General features: G+C 31.2%; 3 protein-coding genes across 3 annotated transcripts; 2 read left to right on the plus strand and 1 right to left on the minus strand.

Moving 5' to 3' along the window:
* Window positions 1-8963: 8963 nt before the first annotated feature.
* Window positions 8964-10266, minus strand: LOC107170748 (uncharacterized). Its single transcript, XM_089218202.1, has 3 exons — window positions 9737-10266; window positions 9408-9665; window positions 8964-9341 (listed from the first exon to the last, which is right to left on the minus strand). Exons 1-3 carry the CDS (start codon window positions 10177-10179, stop codon window positions 9053-9055), a joined length of 990 nt encoding a protein of 329 aa, XP_089074328.1. The 5' UTR covers window positions 10180-10266; the 3' UTR covers window positions 8964-9052.
* A 4321-nt stretch (window positions 10267-14587) lies between these two features.
* LOC149059483 (uncharacterized) lies at window positions 14588-15423 on the plus strand. The gene is made up of 3 exons (XM_089224377.1): window positions 14588-14836; window positions 14952-15031; window positions 15093-15423. The coding sequence occupies exons 1-3, from the start codon at window positions 14588-14590 to the stop codon at window positions 15421-15423; spliced, it is 660 nt and encodes a 219-aa protein (XP_089080503.1).
* Window positions 15424-15507: 84 nt separating this feature from the next.
* LOC149059484 (uncharacterized) lies at window positions 15508-16083 on the plus strand. The gene is made up of 2 exons (XM_089224383.1): window positions 15508-15823; window positions 15872-16083. The coding sequence occupies exons 1-2, from the start codon at window positions 15508-15510 to the stop codon at window positions 16081-16083; spliced, it is 528 nt and encodes a 175-aa protein (XP_089080509.1).
* Window positions 16084-21976: the final 5893 nt, after the last annotated feature.

Here is a 21976-nt window from a genome sequence, read left to right on the forward strand (position 1 = left end):
AATGGGAGGTCTTTGGATTTTTCAACACTCAGCATCTTCTATACCTAGCATTTATAATTTTTATATATTAAAAAATAATCATTTTATAGTTCTAATTATGTACTTACTTGCGTTACACTGGATTATCAAATGCTTTTTTATGTTCTCGACTTTGAAAGACCTTCTATTATTTGTAAGTAAAGTTATCCTTATCGGTATTATTGCTGACAAAATCATGTAGATAAAATTGATTAATTTACTAAAAATATGATTTAAAAGTAAATAATCAAAAATTATTTTAAAATATGCAATAAAAATAAATAAATATTAAAAATATGCATTTGTAGAAAACAATTCCAAAATATGCAAACATATGCACAATAAACTTTTAAACTTTAACTCCAAACACCACAACACAAATTTGTATCGGATCAGTTTTATTCTATTTACTTCCCGAACAAATATGCAAATGCATAAAGTCCCGAGCCCTGCTCATAATTAAAAGTGTTTCTTAATTATCTTGATTCATATTAGTCTTAACTCTTAAGTATCGTTTTAATAAACTTTAGTTTGCTAAAAGTTCTCTCACAATTAACTTCGGTGACTGATAAGGTAAGAAAATATTCATGTGAAGTACATAATTCTGTATATTGCCAACAGGACTTGTTTTCTTTAATGCATTTAAAAATTTTTGACAAAATTGAGCTGTAAATTGTAATTCGATTTTTTTTCTATCTATGTATTTACAAAATGTAAAAATAATGTAATGTTCCAATGTTTTTGGAATCAAATCTTCCTGAACACCTGGCAGAATCAATTGGCCACAACAACTCTTCACTCGCAGTCACCTTCAACTTCATTTCATTGGCAGAACTTCAAAACAAAATTCAAAAAAAAAAAAAATGTACACTTATCCAAATGTAAATTCTGTAAATTATAGATGTAAATAATGTAATTTTATTGTTCCCAATGGCCGATGTCGCAGAGGGCTTATTCTTAATAAAAATAAAATAAAATAAATAAATATAAATTTCAATCAAGATATAGTTTATATATATATATATATAATCACTTCTGACATCAGTATTATTGTAAGTAATATATATTTTGTCTACTTTTATTAATAATTTTTATAAAAAAACATTAAAACCATTAAAAATATTTTCAAATGGAGATATTTTAAATAGTATACATTTGTATTGTTACAAAAAAATATTAAAAACATATAAGAAAAAAATGTTCTTGTAAAATTTTAATTATTACAAATGTATTAATGAGATTTAATTGTAATGCATATTGGATTCAATAAAACATCATAATGATCAAAATGGACACCTAAATAACCTTGTAGTAGGTACCAATAATAACATAAATTATTTAAACTTTTTCTGATATTAAAATTAATTTTTCCTATAGACTGTCATAATTCGCACTACTGAAAGAATAGTGACACAACTCAAAAAACGCAATTTTCGGTAATCAGCTATTTAAGGTTTAAAAAGGGAGCAACAATTTAAATTTGTATCAGATTTTTATTTAGTTTTGATAGAATTATGTTAAATAACATTGTTTTTAATAATACTTGGTGGTTAATAATTTGGATGTATTATTATTGATTCTATTAACAAATGTTTGAAAACTTTTTGACTTATGTCACTATTCATGACTGAAATAGTAATTTTTATCTATAATCACTGCTGAAAGAATAGTGACACAACTAAAAAAAAAAACATAACTTTTGGTAATCATCTATTTAAGGTTTAAAAAGGAAGCAACAATTTAAATTTGTATTAGATTTTTATATTGTTTTGATAGAACTGTGTTAAGTAACATAGTTTTTAATAATACTTGGTGGATGATAAATTGGATGTATTATTATTGATATTATTAACACATTTTTAACCATGCATTTATGTTAGGAAGTTTTTAAAAAAATAAATAACAACAATAATGAAAATAAAATATTATTTTATTTTAACACTATCATTAAATAAAATTAAAATAAATAACCTTGTGATTGAATTAAATAAAAATAATAATACATAATATTTTGTAAAAAAGGCAACTTGCAATAAAACAATTTAATTAAAAAATTATTGTTATGAGATACCATACTATAGTTAAGACTGTAAACTTTTATAAAAATCATGGTATATATTTGGTATGTAGTTATCTTCACACAGTGACATCAGATCCCGTTTCTTATTGAATGAAATTTTGTTTTTTTGAGTATAAGCTTTTTTAATGAGTAATTAGTGGATGATGGTTTTCTACCACGAGCTCCATTATGGTATATATTAATTGTTTTGAATTCTGTATCTGAAAAACTGGTTTTGTATAAAATTGTATTTGGTTGTGTTTTTTCCACCCTTAACACTTTAATATTATTCCAAATTACTTTTTCACCATCAGTATTAATTCTAGAAAAAATTTTCTTATTACATTCTGTAATGTGTTTTATATCATAAAAATCAGAATACCCTAATTCTTTAACCTTAAATGGGTTCCCTGATTTTTTGGCTGTTTGAATTAATGATACTTATTGTGTTGGCAAGTAAATAGGCCCTGACTTTAACCTAACCGATGAGATATAACGTTTAAATCGTCTAATATTTAAAATTTGAAAATCACTTCATTCAATTACACGTAATTCCCATAAGATTATAACGTCGGTGGCTTTTTTAAAATAAAATTTTTGAAGCATTTCACCAACCTCCTTACCCAAAATATTATCATTATTACATTATCAACAACATAAAAATGTATTTCCAACAACACAAACTATTTTCTCAGTATGGATATTGCAAACAATGCTCAACAGCGCCTCGCAATGTAGGTACCCAAGTGTACCTTGGCCGGGGGCGCTCCACCACAGGTTTATAAATTATACTACACAATATTATGATATAAATGTGCAGGAGTACAACGATATTACGCTTTATTTTTCTACAATACCTACACAAGATTGTTTTCTGGCGAAGGGTCGGATTTGCCCAAATATGGTAGGTACCGGCATTATATCATTATTCATTGTATTGTATCGGGCGTGTAAAATCAGTCTGTACCAAAAAATCCTAAATAAATCGTGTCGACATTTGACAGGTACACACACATCCACACCCACACAAATGTATATTATATTTTATATATTATATGAAATCATTGTAGACTGCGGATTATAATCATTTGTATCTATATCTGCGTATGCAATTCGAATAATCGCCTTTTTTTTTTTACCATGAATGCATATTTCATTGATTCGTGATATAAACGGCATATAATCGTATTTTTCTGAAAGGCGAGCAAGTTAATGTAATTAATTAACTCGTGTTAAGTTCAGTTTAGAGCACGGCTGTAGATAATATGGTTGCGGAACGGCCTATACTAAACAACGCAATAAGCCGAGCCGGAATCTTATTGAAAAGTCACGTGACTAAAATGACGAGCCTGTCACGCCATCTACGGCATTTGATAGAACTACGGCTGTAGATATTATCTATAGCCGTGGATAGAACATAGAACTAATTGTACAACGGCTATTTATAGTATATTATCACAGATTATATAAAACTTTTATAATATTATAAATAAATAAACTTATAAATATTTTATATAATCTGTGATATTATTATTATATTATTGTTCTATGATATTATGCAGATTTGCGGACCATAAACCTTTTAGACCTTTTTTATAGACCAGTAGACTACGGTTACGGCTATAAGTATTTGATTTAGTATTTTAAAAATATATCATTATGGCTAATTGTTGTGTGAACTATAAACTATAAACTTGAATATTTATTTATTGCATACCTACCTATTCATAATATTTATATAGAATTTATAGATGAACATTAATATTTTTGTATTACTATATTTTACTTCTGTATAATAAATTGAAGAGACAAATAATAACCTTTATTACTAAGTCCAACCTTATCAATAGTATTTAATATGTAACTTATATATCATCCTCAAAAAATCTACTTCGGAGAAGTAAAAAAGGCTTTCTGTGCGTAAGTTGAAGAGATTGGGAGAAAAGATAGAACTTTGGTGTTAATAAAGATGTGAAATCAATCTCAAAGTTCTGTGCCAAAAAGTGCCACGGTTGAAAAAATAGAATTTGGAGCTTATTAAAGAAGTGAAATCAATACCCAAATTATGTGCCTCAACTTGAAAAAATATCTTATTCAAAAAAATGTCAAGATGTTCAACTGTACAAACATTGAAAAAAAATATTAGCACAGAACGGCGTGAATTACAGATAATCAACAAAAGTTCTAGTCAGACAGTTAAACTCGTAAACAACTAAACAAGTCAACAACTCCGATTTATGGGTAATTCATTATTATTGTACGCCGTTCTGTGCTAATATTTTTTTTCAATGTTTGTACAGTTGAACATCTTGACATTTTTTTGAATAAGATATTTTTTCAAGTTGAGGCACATAATTTGGGTATTGATTTCACTTCTTTAATAAGCTCCAAATTCTATTTTTTCAACCGTGGCACTTTTTGGCACAGAACTTTAAGATTGATTTCACATCTTTATTAACACCAAAGTTCTATCTTTTCTCCCAATCTCTTCAACTTACGCACAGAAAGCCTTTTTTACTTCTCCGAAGTAAATTTTTTGAGGATTTCAATTATTTTTTCGAAGTACGTTTTACTTTGATATCTCGGGACAATTTAATTATTTTGCTTCGAATACTAAAATGTGGGCGTTTTTGGAATTCTGGGGCCACTTATGTATTTTTGTGATTTGGTTTTTTATTTGTACCCAGTTAGTTTTGTTCTCCCTGATCATTATGCTGTATCTGCCAGATTTAAGATTATTCTCGTAGAAAATGCAGCTGTGTAGCTTATAGGAGCGATTGTGAATTTTCAGTACAGATGTTGGCAAAGCCTTTATTTTGTAATTACAGAATATATAATCCTCGGGTTTGCTATTATAGGAGTTTTCTAACTGTAATTGAATAATCATAATTTTGTTGGTAATTTTTGGATCAACCTGAACATTATAATATATAATACGAGTGAGAGGTCCGAGCGCCGAGACGAAACTTAATGTATAATAGTCACGTTATCGGTCGGTGTGCTGTTACTTATGCACAGAATATAGTATTTTTTTATATCAATAATACAATTATTTAATAATAATTATTATTATTATAGTATTAAAATAGTTATAATAGGTACATATAATAGCTCCCTATAACATAAGGAGTTGCACCGCACGTAGCTGTTGTTTTGTATAACAATAAACCGCGTAAAATAATGTACAATGCACGAGACGACGAGACCACGGTACTATGTTGAATGTTCCGCGGCGTTCGCAGAGTGAATAGCTGTTGTTGTGGATGAGGTTCGCGGTACGGTAGCGGTACTGCGCGTGGCGGTTGCTACGGCGTTGGAAGGGAAAGTTTGGGCGGCCGCATCTCGCCGTACGACGGAACGAAAGAAAAGACCCACAAAACTGCAGTTTTTACCTCTGTCTCTCTCGCACTCCGCATTCAACCAACGCGTGCGAGTGAGAGATCCGGCGCCGAGACGAAACTTAATGTATAATAGTCACGCTATCGGTCGGTGTTACTTATGCACAGAAAGGAGTCTCTAGCGAGACTCTTCGATGTAAATAATTTAGAGTTGTAACGAATACGACATATAACCGCTTACGACGCGCCATCCAACAGCAAATAGTGAAACCAAAGTACCACTCGGACACTTGACGCGACCGATAGAGCGCGGTACTACCCGATTAATGTTTGTGCGGCAATACTTAATGTATTGCCAATATAGAGAAAATACCGACGCCGCGAAACACACCCGTAACTGGCGAACTACATATAAGGGAGACCGGCAGCCAACGCAAATCATCAGTTCGCTATTGCGGAACAGTCCTAGTAGTGACTGGATAGTGCAACAGTGTCTCTCGGCCACCTTTCGGGAAGGCTAGATACACTTAAGCGCTCGGCCTAGACTACTACGACTGTTTTCCTACGCCACGACCACTACCGTTGCCACCGCTAGTCAAGCCGCCGTACAGTGTTTCTGTAAATGAAAATATGCCGGTCAAAATATTTTAGTCGCATAATATTTGAGCTAATGAACTGATTTTTTTTGTTAGTACCTCTATTAATGATAAATTGAAATAATAATTATAAGTCCTTCTACTAATACGCTGATAAATCCTGAAAAACTAAGAAATCATATTTTATCGTTTCCAAAAAAATTAAAAAATAATCTATAATTTTGAAAACATTTTTTTATTCATTAAAACATTACAAAAAAAAATAGTGTATAGTAAATATAGTAAATAGCTGTAACTATGTAACTTTATATTTATTTTTAATTATTGTCATCATCAGTGTCACTAGAAGTTTCACTTTTATTACATTCCTCTGAGATAATTAAATTTTTCATTTCTTCAGGTACATGGTTTTTTTTTTTAAATTTATTTATTTCTCGATTTGTAATAGTTCGGGAAAACTTACGTGTATGATTCAGCCGAAAATTTCGTACATCTTTATTTCTTGCTTCCAAAGGTTCAACAAGGTTTTGGAACCTTTAATGATGGCAATACGGGTAGACGGTTTTTTAGTGACCCAAGGTTGGCATCTCAAATAACCAAAGTCGATGAGAATTTAATAAATCGTTTTGCCACTATATCTAATGTCCTTGCATGTGGATTTGAAATTAATTATATGACTTTTGAACAATTTTGTACAGAAATAGCTGAGTATTATGTTCAATTGTATCCTTGGTACTACATGCCCCCTACAGTTCATAAAGTTTTGGTACATGGATCAAGAATAGCAAAATTTGCGTTACTGCCTATAGGCCAACTTTCAGAAGAAGCTTTGGAAGCAAGAAATAAAGATGTACGAAATTTTCGGCTGAATCATACACGTAAGTTTTCCCGAACTATTACAAATCGAGACCTTTTTCAATGTCTTTTATCTGACCCTGTAATATTCTCTACATACTACTATAAATTTTAAAAAAAACCATGTACCTGAAGAAATGAAAAATTTAATTATCTCAGAGGAATGTAATAATAGTGAAACTTCTAGTGACACGGATGATGACAATAATTAAAAATAAATATCAAGTTACATAGTTATAGCTATTTACTATATTTACTATATACTATTTTGTTTGTAATGTTTTAATGAATAAAAAAATGTTTTCAAAATTTTAGATTATTTTTTAATTTTTTTGGAAACGATAAAATATGATTTCTTAGTTTTTCAGGATTTATCAGCGTATTAGTAGAAGGACTTATAATTATTATTTCAATTTATCATTAATAGAGGTACTAACAAAAAAAATCAGTTCAGTAGCTCAAATATTATGCGACTAAAATATTTTGACCGGCATATTTTCATTTACAGAAACACTGTGCGGCGGCTTGACTAGCGGTGGCAGCGGTGGTGGTCGGCACGTTCTAGCCAGCGTTGCCATCCGTACGATAATTATCGTACACATACGATAATTTGGGCCATTTGTACGATGTACGATAGACACTTACTATCGTACAAGAAAATACGATAATTTTACCACGGTACAATAAAATACGATAATTTTTAAAATCAGTTTTAAACTGTGCGAGATATGAAATTAGTTTTTGCCTGTGCTAAAATATGATACATTTTTATCAGCTTTTTTTTCCTTCTGATCACGGAGTTGTCGCCTTGTCGGACCTTATCTTCTAAGACCGTGCTTCTGATAATTCCACTTAATTTGATAATTAGTAATTACCATAGACAAAATATGTCTATGATAATTACATATATCATGATAATAATATTTCTTTCAAATCTTTACTATCATTTCACTTGTGGTGATACCAAACAATCTATGCTATGGACGCAGAACAATAATTAATATTTAATAGCATCGAGATAGATAATAGATATCAAGAATTAAATATAATCATGGACTTATACGTCATAAGTTATAAATCTATGAATATAATATATACCATGAACACAGATATATAAGACTAATCTATCTTCTTAGTTCATGATAATATATACAAGTATTCTTATCTATCTAGATGATTAATAGTTATATTTGCATGACATGATTGTAGAATTTATCTTGTATAGACCTTCAATTTTGGTGTTGCATTAAACACATAGAATACATTTGTTATTGTTGTCTCAACTCTCAAGTTTGACAATTTCTAAACTTTGATTTAAATTATTTGATAGGATAAAGATAGGACAAATTAGAAATTCAAAATTTTAAATACAACATTTATTAAGAGACGCCATTAGCAAAATATAATTTTTCTTTTTAAAATTTAATACTGAACTTAATAATAATCAAAATTTATCCAAATAATTTTTTATTAAAAAGTTATAGTAGGTTAACAGTTTAAAAGATGATTGATTAAATTGATTCTTGAGATCTGAAATTGAAAAAATATAACAAAAATTAAACTTTAAACTTTTTATTAAATTTATAAGAATAACGTATATTATTAAATATATATCACATAACAACTATTAAAACAAAAACAATGTCAGTCTGTTTGATACTATAAATATATAAGCATATAACATGAGTCATATATAACAATATAAATAGACAAACTTAAAATTATAAACACATTAAAATTAACTATCACAATGGTTTTCATTAGTCTTCTTCCTCATTATCGTCAAATCTTAAAACATTAAAAATATTATCAGTGGTACCTTTGTTGTCATCAGTCTTAGGATATAAAATGTTTTTTTGTCATTCGACTAAACATTTCATCATTTGGTTGGAAGTTAATGCACGTTTTACCACTTTCCCTTCCACCTTTTAAGTGCTGCTTTGCATGAAGGGCCCTGTTTATGGTATCTGTGTTTAATCTATTCCTTTGTTTGGTCTTAATGCAGTTAACTGTAGAAAACACCCTTTCACAGTCAGCATTGGCATGTGGTAAACTTAAAACCGAAAGTGCAAAATCAGCTAACTTGTCATAGTCACCAATATGTTTGACTGCTGACCTAAAAATTCAGTTATTTGTTTAGTATGTTACATACCAATAGGAATTTCATATTGTTATGAAAACAAAATTTACCAAAAAAAATCAGGATACTTGATATCAATATCCTCTTTTAAACCTACTAATGTAAGCGGCAGTCTACGCCACTGGCTGTCAATGGATTGCATGAGTTGTGTGTCATCCTCTGGTACAATTCTTGGTACAGCAGTCATCAATGACATTAATGATAGTATTTCATCTCTGAAGCTTAGTGAAATAGCATTGATGGGTTTAAGCATTTTCAACTTTGACAATACAGGGTCGTTCATGTTGTATCGTTTTTTTATTTCTACAGTAGCTGACTGTAAAAACTGTCTACACCTGAAATAAAAAGATTATATAAAAGAAAATCTAATAATTAATAATAATAATAATAATTATTATTACTTTTCATAAAAATCTTTCAAACGAGATGGATTATTGACGATTTCTGCTTTATCTTTATTTCTTAGTACATTTATGCCCAAGTATAGCTGGCTATTTATCAGTTGGTATTGGCCATTTTTAGGATTGATGTCATTTAATGGATTTCTGAAGACATAATCTTTTTTCAAAAAACATTGAAGAATTTCGGTATATAGTTCAACTACCATATCGTGTAAGTCATTTACAACAACTTCCTTGGTTTGGAAAAAACTATTAAATCTAAAAATGAAATGCATTTAAAGATAAAAAATTAATCTTCAATACTTAAGTCACTGTTTATTTATACTAACTTATTGAACATCGGAAGAATCCAATCAAGGAAATAATAGAAAAGTTTCATAAACGGATCATTAAGATTGTGGTAAATTTGCTCCGTTGCTATTAACCGTTGTGCCAAATATGCATCAGCAAAATATAACTTTAGTGCTTCCCACTGCTCCAATAGTCTTAACACTACAGCACCAAGCGATAACCACCTAGTTTGAGATGGGTGAAGGATTTTGTGGGGTTCAATGTCCATGAATCTTTGAAATTGAACAAGTTCACTCTGACGCTTGGAACTGCTTTTAAGGAAATTGTGAATGTTTCTTGCCAAGTCTTCGCACGACCTTGGCAAATATTTACAGGCTTCAATCACACAGAGGTGTGCAGAGTGACATACACACTTCATTATAAATATGCCTGGGCAAGAGTCTCGTAGTCTAGAAGCAACTGAGTTATGCTCGCCCATCATAACATTACACCCATCAGCACCAAAACCAATTATATTTGTCAATGGTATATTAAAATCATGCAAAGTTTTTAATAACCCATCATATAATTGCTCAGCGTTTGCCGAAGATGGGTTATTTGAATTAAATACATTATGTAGTTCCCAAAACGTACTTTCAATACGCTTTGAAACTTTACCATAATACCTAAAAACAATAGAATACTCAATTAAGTACACACAGATATTATTATATTATTATTAATAAGTTACACATACCGCACAACTACACAAGATGTTTTGATGGTTCCGATGTCAGTTGATTCATCAGTTAACAAACCGAACACCCTTAAGTATACTAGCAAGTTCATTCTTCTGTGTGGCGCCTATTACATTTTTTATGATTGCTGTAGTCTTTGTTCGCTTCATCGACATTGATTTAGCAATATCTGTTATACATAATAGAATAGTTCAATTTCAAATATTTCAAATTCAAAACCTTAGGTAAGTTTAATGAAATAAGTGCTTAAAAATATAATACCTGAATCGGGGAATATATCTTTCAACAAATCCGTCAAATGATCCGAAGCTAGGAATGAAATATTATGTTCTGCAATGTAACCAGCCAAATTAATTTCCGCTTGTTGGACAGACTTATTGATTTATTTTTAACTGACGGGGTTTTCGATGTAAAACACATCATCGATTTTTGTTTTGACGCGTTACTTATAATGCTCGTGTGTTTTTTTCCTTTCCCATTGTTTTTTAATACAGTTAATTTGGCAACCATAGATACTTTGCAAAATTTACACCTTGCTTTAAGGTCGTCGGCATCTTGTTCGATCCAATCTCTAAGTGCATGATCGATTTTCCATTCTGAACGGAATTTTTGTGATCGATGTTTGGGTTTTTCTTCTATGGCCAAATCTCCACCTCTCATCATCCTTTTTTTTTTGGCGTACTGCACCCTGGTCTTGGTGTATTATCTTCATCACTCATTTTTCATTCAAACGTTGAATGTGTCAACAATAAAAATAAAATTAAAAATTATAACGTTCAAGTTTAACTGTTGAAGACGTGAAGTGCTAATGTGCATTATGCATTTATGCAATCACAAAAAATCACATATTCACATAGTATATTCTTATCTATGTGTGAAATGTTCAAATGTTGTTTATTGTTATGACGGTGTTACCCTCTCTGTAACATTTCGAGCGTAGCGAGAAAAAAATTTTTTATACGATAATTTTTACGCTGGGTACGATAATTTTATGGATATTGTACGATATACTTATAAAATAGGATGGCAACATTACCATTACATTTGCCAGCTAAGACGCGGCACTGTATATGTTATCCCTACCCGACCTTGATGACGTGCAGCTATGCAGCGATGTCGGCGGCGCGTTCGTTCAGCGATATAATGACAATGGATACGTCTATATTATGTATAATGTATAATATACGCGATTGAGTGTGTGTGTGTATATATATATATATCTTAATACTCCGTCGGTAGGATATAACGACGCGCAGCTACGACACTGCTGGTGGCGACGCGTAATGTTATCGATAATACTCTTTATTATATTGTATATTATATACCTTTTGTCGTCCGTGTGACCGTGTCCCTGATTATCGAGTTTCTGCGGATTTTCTGTAGATTTTCTGTATCGGTTTTCTGACACCACAACCGATTGAACTCAAATGGCGGTAGTCCACGTAGGTTCTTTAGTGATCTCCAAAATTGCACTGTTGCAAAGTAAATTACGACAGTTTTTCGCTTTTAGAGATCCCACCGCTGCCACCAATGAAGTGTGGTGTACCGTCGTGTGAGGTCTATCTTAGTTGTTAGTGTCAAATGAAGTAACACAGGTGTTGGTTATAGGTATATATATTATATTATAATTACTGATTTATGAACTTAACACTGGATAAATCAATATTGATATGACTTAAACACTAAAGAACTGGATATTTAAATGAATTACACACTAAAGAAATGAATATTAAAATACTAATATTACGAGAGGATCTGATTGAAATTATACGAGGTTCTGCTATACAAATTATAAGATGCTCTGCCGAGTAACGCGGGTGTCACTCACTCTTTTGACCAGACTCGACTGACTACCAACAGACGGGGCGCGTTGCAACGGTCCGTCCGAGGCCTTCAGTATGTGCTGACCCAGCCTTTTTGGTCACGTAGACCATCGTGAGAACCGAATCGGTCACACAGTCATTTTATCCTGAGTCAACACATTTGAGCGTTATATATATATAAATATATACGTAGTACATACATACATACCTATATACATACACACAGGCATGCATATACAACATCAGGTAAAATTAATTTAGATGATGCGGTTGATGTATTTTCAAAAATTAAAAAAAGAAATGGTGATAATTCCGCTAAATATCGTCTTAAGTCATTTGTATTGAACTAATCATACTTTTTATATTTTTATCGTTAAGTTCAGATAATTTTACATCTAAAACACGTCTTTACAATACATTTGGGTGAATATAAAAGGTCGTAAAAAAACTTTGAAAAACAGGTGATGAATCTGCTAAATATCGTCTTAAGTCATTTGTATTGAACTAATCATACTTTTTATATTTTTAACGTTAAGTTCACATTATTTTACATCTATCACACGTCTTTACAATACATTTTGGTGAATATAAAAGGTCGTAAAAAAATTTTGAAAAACAGGTGATGAATCTGCTAAATATCGTCTTAAGTCATTTGTATTGAACTAATCATACTTTTTATATTTTTAACGTTAAGTTCACATTATTTTACATCTCAAACACGTCTTTACAATACATTTGGGTGAATACAAAAAATAGAAAAAAAATTTGGTAAAAAATGGTGATAATTCCATACATTTTTAAATTGTTATATTTAATAGTTTACAGAGTTTTAATTGGTATAGGATTGTACAGTTGTTTTTATAAAATATTTGCTATCATATATTTGTAAATTTTGTTATTAACCAGTTAATAAATAAGCTTGTAAAAATGATACCAAAAAAAAATCTTATTGAGTATAATTACAAATAAGTGAGGTTTGGTAAGGTAATTCGATAAAAATGTAAGTAGATATAATGCGCTTGCGAGCGAAGCGAGCGGTTTTTTTTTACCCATTCGGGCCGGTCAAAACCTTTGCCCCCCTCTATTGAAAACTGAAATGACGCCACTGGGAGAAGTTGAAAACTCTACGAAAAACTCTCTCAAACAAGGAAAGGCTGATAAGGAAAAAGTTACACACGGTCAACACTTTGACAATGGAGGTTCTGGCGAGTCATGAAATAAAAGTGCATTTAGAACTTGCAGAAAGTGCATTTACAATGTATGCAAATGCACACGATGAGCTGTCCTTGTTGGTCGAAGACTCTGAGGTTGATTTTATGATTGACGCCTTTGAAGAGGTATCTAGTACATTCAAGGAGATTTTGCAAAGTACATTAGACTTAAGGCAAACTACACACGAACCTCAAAACGAAAATACGCTTAGCGAACAAGGGCAACAGTCCATCAGGTAACCCCCATGAGTCTGCCTTCATTTACAGGAATATTGGAAGACTGGTATACTTTCCATGACCAATTTTCCTCTGTTATTCACAATAATAGATAAATTGACAACACCAGAAAAATGCACTATTTAAAATCATGTTTATCAGGAGAAGCGGCTAATATAATTGCCTCATTATCATCGACTGGTAGCAATTATCTGGAGGCTTGGCCTTTGGTGACAAACCGTTATGATAATGAACGTCTATTCTACAAGTACACTTACAACATTTGTTCAATCAGCCACACATTCAAAGTGAAGCTGTTAGTTCTTTGAAGGCGTTGGTTGATACAACAAATAAACATCTTAGAGCATTAAAAGTATTAAAACAACCCATTGAGTCATGCTGTGACTGCAGCACAAGGTACCGCAGCCGTGCCATATTTGTTCACAGCATCATATTATTTATCAGTGTAATTTATTTATGAAATCAACAGCGAGTGAACGATATGCATTAGCTAAGAAGGCCAAATTGTGTATAAATTGTCTACGGGCTTCAAAAATTCTTCCAGTCAATGCTCATCTGATAAAACATGTAAAGAATGTGGTGGTAAACACCATACACTTCTACACTTTGGTGACTCTAAGGGCGATAAAATTACTTCTGAAGTGCCCACGTTGACTATCAATACACAACCATAAACATCTAGTGGGATAGACACTGTGGCAGTCAATCATGGTGCCTTAAGAGAAAAGTCAACTGTCATATTATCAACAGCATTGGTGCGCGTACACGGACCTAGTGGACGGTCAGAACTATGCCGTGCATTAATAGACACTGCTTGAGAATCACATTTTATTACTAAAGCCTTAGCAAGTCGGTTAGGTTTAAAAACATTGCATCAGCCAATGATAATTGATGGTGTATCAAATGCTTCTACAGCCACATCTCAAGTTTCAACGTTCAATATTTCTCCTAGGACGAATGGTAAACAAATGACATTAACTGCCTTAGTGTCTCCTAAGATAACTGTTGATCTACCCACTGTAGCCGTGGATGTTTCACAGTGGACTCATTTGGAACGGGTTGAGTTAGCAGATCCAACATTCCATGTGCCTAACAAAATCGACTTACTCATAGGTGCTGAATACAGTCTGGTTAGATGGTAAAATACAAGGATCCAAAGGTACGCCGTCGTTACACAACTCTATTTTTGGGTGGATAGTATGTGGAAAATGATCTAAACTTCACAATGAACTATCAATGTTTAAGTCAGTCACGTGTTGTACCACTACAGTTGAATCACTTGTGAACCGATTTTTAGGAACTGGAAGAGGTACCACGCCTTACATGTATGTCCAAATAAGACCAACAGTGTGAGAAGCATTTAGTTGAGACGTTTACTCGAGACAGCTCTGGTCGTTATACTGTAAGACTTCCTTTTGTTAAAGAACCACCGCTAGTGAACAATTCTTATCAGCTCGCTGTTCAACGCTTGAAGAAAGTCGAGAGAAGTCTACAGACCAAACCTGCCTTACATCAACTCTATAAAGACTTTATGAGTGATTATGAAACAGCCAACCACATGACAATAGTTGATTCCACTAGTTCACGGCCGATCATATTCATTCCGCATCATCAAGTCTTAAACCCATCAAGTAGTACCACTACCAAGCTTCATGTCGTGTTCGATGGATCGTGCACGATGGGCACAGTAAACTCATTGAATGAACTGCTTCACTAAGGACAAAAATTACAGAAAGAGGTAATTGACATATTAATCCGTTTCCGTCTACCTCGCTATGTTATTACCGCAGATATTCGACAGATGTTCCGACAAATCTTAGTGCACCCCACTGATCGTGTCTACCAAGGTATTGTCTGGCGTCCAAATGAATCTAGTCCAATAAGAAGTTATACCTTAAATACGGTGACCTATGGGCTCATAACATCACCATACCATGCTTTACGAGTCATGAAGCAATTCGCTTACGACGAGCAATGGACCTATCCTGAGGCATCTGCGGTGCTACACCGAGATTTACATGTAGATGAGGTAATGACCGGACGAGATGACATTACTGTCACAATCAAGCTACACCAAGAGCTGTTGCACTTGCTCGCCCGAGGTGGGTTTGAATTACGTAAGTAGTCCACCAACTGCGAGGCAGTTTTAACGCACATTCCTACAGCACTAAGAGCCACTCAACTAACGCTGACCGACCACATGGATCCGTCAATCAAAATATTGGGTATATGTTGGAATGCTCAACGAGATACGTTCTCATTTCATGCTGAATCTTCCAAGGTTGGTGAAGCTTTCACTAAACGTTCATTAATTTCGGAAATTGCAAGGATTTTTGATCTGTGTGGATGGTTAAGCCCACTTGTGATCGTGGTGTAGATCATTATGCAACACCTGTGGAAGAACAAGTTGGATTGGGACGACCCACTGCCTGACACGCTGAGCAAATGGTGGTCGGATCATCGATCTTCTTACAGTGCTCTTCGCTCCTTTGAATTACCACGGCATTGCAATGACGAACACACTCAGGTAACTACATAGAGTCTGCACGGTTACAGTGACAGTTCGGAACAAGCTTATGCTACTGCTCTTTACCTAGTGTCGGTGTTTCCTGACGGCGAATCATCATCACATTTAGTTCTGTCTAAGACCAGAGTTGCACCTCTTAAGACCCAATCAATACCAAGGCTTGAGTTATGTGGTGCTACATTGTTAGCATCCTTAACCAAACACCTACTCGAGGCACTGTCAACAATCAACATCTGTTGATACATAATATATCATGTATTCAAAACATTTAAAAATAATTATATTATTACATGTTATTATATGGGAACTGGGAGTGCTAATTGGAAAACTGGCGGTGCTATATTATACTATAATAACAAAGTTCTAACGATATTATCATTATATTATGATCGTATTAAAAAATTGTTATTAGTATAGATTCTTAATTCTTATATTATTTTATTAAGTATGGGTCTCATATTAGAAATTTCAACGCGGGTCCCCGGTGCAATGAACCACCCAAAACTGCGGTTTCTACGGCACTGTGCCAGGTTAGTGGGAGTGTATTTATAACACACTACAATAACGATAGGTAATCGCGAAAAATGTGAAATGCAATAATATTTTGTTGTACATACACACGTTATAAAGCATGAAAACCGCATGACTGGTCATTTTCGGAATGAAATATACTGGAAAGTGTTGTCTAACTGACCATCATTCCATTAATCATCCGACTGGGGATCGTTACAAACGTAACAGTATTTATATAGTTATTTTTATACATCATTATAGTATAGACTGAAATTTATATTCAATTTGAATTTAACATAAATCATTTCTTTTTTAAAAGGTATTTAACTAAAACTGTAAATATAAGATAAAACATTTTTTTATAATAATTAAATTTAAATACCATGATGTCAAAAATAATATAATTTCAAGTGGCATATTTTTAAAAATATTTTTATAGAAATATATCCAATTTTGTTAAGTTATTTGGATTCATTGATTTCTGTAATGAATACTTACATAACTTTGTATATTATATTTTCTACTAGCTGCTTGTGTAACTCGATTCTGGGCATTAAGGAAGCCGCCTCCAGCGCCTTCGTGGTGGTCAAGCGAAAATCGTTTCACCGGAAATTTAAAAAGAAATTAAGCCAAACCGAAAACTGTCCAATTTCTTTAGTTTCAAATATTTCAAAAATTTTCGAAAAATGTATCTATTCAATAATAACTAACTTCCTGGAAAAAAATAAATTACTTTCTAATTCACAATTTGGTTTCAGAGAAGGTGGAAATACAGAAAAAGCAATTTTAAAATTCACATCACTAATTAGAACAGAAAAAAAATACAAAATGACAATTTTCTTTGATTTAAAAAAGGCATTTGACACAGTAGACCATTATATACTTAAAGAAAGTTGGATAATTTAGGTATGAGAGGAGATACGTTGGAATTATTAAAATCATATCTAAATAATAGAACATGTTGCACAAAAATCAAAAATAAATTGTTTAAAACTAAAATTATTAACTGTGGAGTACCCCAAGGGACCTCCCTAGGTCCTTTGTTATTTAATATTTATATTAATAGTTTAACTAAAATTATAAACTTAACATACGTAAAATACGGTTAATATTTTTAAAATAGGTAAAAAGGAACATATGCACTGTTTTTTGAATCAGGAAATTTTTAACATCATGGTCTGGATAGGCAAAACTATGTTTAAGATTAATTTCATTAATTAATATTAACTGTCTTGCAACATTTTGTTTATAAAAAATATCATTTATGCATTTTGAAGAAATCGTAAGTATATCCTTAATAAATTGAAAAAGTTATGTTGTTGGATTACATAATCCATATTTAATTGTTTGATACTAGCGAGCTTTTATGAGGGGATTGGTTACATTTTCACTTCTCAACTCTGATTTACAAATATTGCATTTAAGGATATCTACTAATTTCTTTCTGATTATAAATCCAGCTATATAGCTGACTGTCATATCATTTATATTATTGAGTTTATTATTATATACGTTACCATTTATATCAATAAGAATTTCTTCATCATTGACTGTACCCGTGAGAAATGATTTAAAATTAATTAAGGGGTCAATTTTATGTTGCTGGCAATTTGTTTGATTTGATGTAATTGAAGAAAAATTATTAAGTAGCAAAGTTGTAAAAGAATTTAAGAAATTATAACAATCTGGATTAATGTTTCTACCTGAAAGCTGTCTGAATTGGCCAAACAAACATTCAAGAGGATCCTGGTTAATGTTACGGGTTAACAGAAATTTGAAATTATTTTTACTCAATTTTTGCCATAAATATTTCATTCCCTTTAATGTTACAATCCAGTTTTTTACACAGGGAGGTTTAGTAATTTTACCATTATTATCTATAAATTCCATTGATTTAGACACATTAATTGTTCATTCCAAAATGAAACATGCTTCGAATTGGATGTTACTGCTGAGCGCAGATATTTTCCATGTGATTGACGAATGGAATTAGCATTCACTGAATCGAATACATTATCCATAAACAAACAAAAATCTGCAGTGCCGATGGCTTTTTGACCTAGTTGTTTATTGTCAGGAGCTGTAATATAAAACAAAAACAGACTATAAGTAGGTACCTACTAAATTATTTATGTGTTGTCATATGCTTACCCATGTCACTCATTAGTCTCATAGTGGATGCCACTTTATGGCTAAATATCTGTGATGCGTAAGAGATTTTCATCTTTTTTATTTTTTATTTATAAACATGAGCTTCTGTAATTTTGGGTAAACAGCGCATCTCCAAGTGTTCATTTTTTTTGTCGATTTCATATAAATTTACCAAATGGTCCCATGTTGCTGTTTGTCGTTTACCCCTCCAAGTGAAATTAACATTTTTAGTTAATAAATTATTACGAATTGATTTCAACAAGTGAGGTGGATTATATATATGAATTATTTCATGTCCATTAATTAAATATCCTTCATATCTATCTATATTTTCTCTTAGACAATATTGGCGGGTTTCTTCCATTAAAAAGTTAATTGCTGCAATATTAGTCATTCCTTGGTCCGATACGGTAGCCACAATATTTAAACCAGTATTAAGTACATTTAGAATGACTTCTTTAATACATTTAACAAGCTCCTGTGATTTTGTTGTTCCTTTTATAAAATAGAAACATATTGGTTGTTTATATTTCTTATGGATTCCACGAATCATAAATGTCAATACATGTTCTGCAAAAATTGGTTTTCGTCTATAATTCCCAAAATCTTCCAACCCAAAAACGCAGTCCTTGTGTTTATCATACTTTAATCCTGCTTCTAATGCCATCTCGTCAAACATGATAGTACAATAACGGTCCATGGGACTTAACTTTTCAACAATTTTTTTTAAGTGTTCAAAGATGTGTACGTTGATACCTGGTCCGAGAGGAACTTTCCGTAGCAAACTCATTATTGTTTTTACTGAAGGTAATGCAAATAAGGAAGATAAATATTTGTATCCCTTCGGGCTTTGTTTGTAAATAGATAAAGCAAGGATTTTATCATCCTTCGAATACCGATGGCCATGAAGTTTTTTTTCTGATTTTTCAATTGAGAAAGGATGAAATTATAAGTACTTGAGTTGACTTTGTCAACTATTTGTGTGAAGTTGTCTTCTTTCATAAACTTATCAGCTAGTTTAACTCTATGCTTAAAGGTGTTTATTTTAGATCTATTTCTTGAAAGTTGATTTTTTAGTTTGATGCTTGCTTTATACAATTGCTTACAATTAGGTGTCATTTTATTTGGTTTTACTGTCTGATCCTGTAGAAATGAACTGCGTTGTCCTAAGCAAAATAAAATATAATGTATAAGTAAGGGATTTAAAGCTTCCACAGTTGTATTAGTTTAGGAATAATTGTCTATAATGATCAGAATAAACATTATTGAACTTACTTTTATTTTTTTTTTAGGTGAACATATACTCATTTGTGTCGATGGTCAAGAAAAAATTATTTCACTAATATTCAATAGGTCCTCTTCTTGTTCATTATAATCACTACTATCTAAAACATATACATATAAAACATGTTACACATTAAGCATGAAAGTACAGTTATGTTGATAATCACTATTGTTTTTTGTCTTAAACGGTGTAGAACTAGTCGGTAATGTACATTTTTTTCCACCATCAATGACAGATGTGGTCTGTTGTGATTGAAATATATGTTCATTAATATCTATAATTATAAAATATTACTATTAATGAATTATTTATTTAGAAACGTAGGTAGAAATTTAGTATCTGACAACACACTTGGATAATATATTAAGAAACACTTTTATTTTTTAATAATTTTTTAATTTATTTATTGTATTCATTGTCTTTTGATCATTTAGTTAAGTATATTATAAAACTGAAAACAATAAAAAAATATAAAAATATACTACCTAGTACCTACACATGTCTAACTTTTTTTGGTTTTATCATTTGACATTTATATAGTTTGTTTATAATTATAATAATAGTATACCTACACTATACAAGTAGTGTTCTCTTTAGAAGTTTAGAACATAAAACTTTGAATAATTAGTCACCTAGTGAAATTATTTTAATAGATCAACTGACTTAAACATATTTGATTTTTGTTACATTTTTCCCATTATAAAACACTACTTTAATTTAATTATTTAATACTTACCACTATTATGATTGGGTGGTGTTCTGCTTGACCAGCTTAATGATCCTTTTATAGCAGCTAATTATAACATTTTAAAATTATTGATTTGTACTGCAATATGTAAAAACATAAATAACACAGACACAGTACGATCATAATATTTCCAACATATAAAACATACATGCACACATTGATTATCCAATAGTTGATGTTTTCCAACATAAATATTCCAACAACAACGTAATAAAACAACAATAAATAATATATTATTTAATATAAATACTAAACCAAGGAAAAAATACCAAAATATGAAATTGTTAAATCTAATAAAAAATATAATTAGATTTTTTTGTAAAAATCACAAGAAATAATGTATACAATTTTAATAACACATATTTAATTCATATTACTTATCATTGAAACGTTACATAGCACATACATAATAAGTGTTTTTAATAAAAACAAAAATTCTACAACACAATTTAACACAAATAATATTATAGGTAGTTAAAGTGAAAACAGTAAATAAACAAAAACAAAGTTAATACTATAACAGAGCTGGAAGTGATTAAAACTAGTAGAAAATATAATTAGATTTTTTAGTAAAAATCACAAGAAATAATTAATACAATTTCAATAACACATAATTAATTCATACTACCTACCATTGAAATGTTACATTTCAGATAAATAATACAACATTCAAACAGATTTTGAATAACATATACATGCACCAAACACATAGGAGTAGGACAAAATGTTACTTGGAAGATTGAATGTTGTTTCAATTTTTGATTTGTAGCTGGAGAGTCGCAACGTTTACCAAAATGATTTCTACATATTTAATAAGTTTTCCGTACACTTTCTTTTTCAAGATCCACTAAAATGGAATTGCCAGTTCTCTCTACCCAAACTTTAAAATCTACATCATTTTTTGGGAAGACATATTTTCTTTTGGCTGAATCCTTACATCCGACCATTGATTATTTGTTTGATACCATACTGAATTATAAATTTGCAATCATGAGTTACCTAAAATATATTTAATAACCAAATCTAAAATAATTTACTGACCTGTT

This window comes from Diuraphis noxia, unplaced genomic scaffold (assembly GCF_037042655.1).
Source record: "Diuraphis noxia isolate RWA-SAM2 unplaced genomic scaffold, SU_Dnox_SAM2 contig0001, whole genome shotgun sequence".
Lineage (NCBI taxonomy): Eukaryota > Metazoa > Arthropoda > Insecta > Hemiptera > Aphididae > Diuraphis > Diuraphis noxia.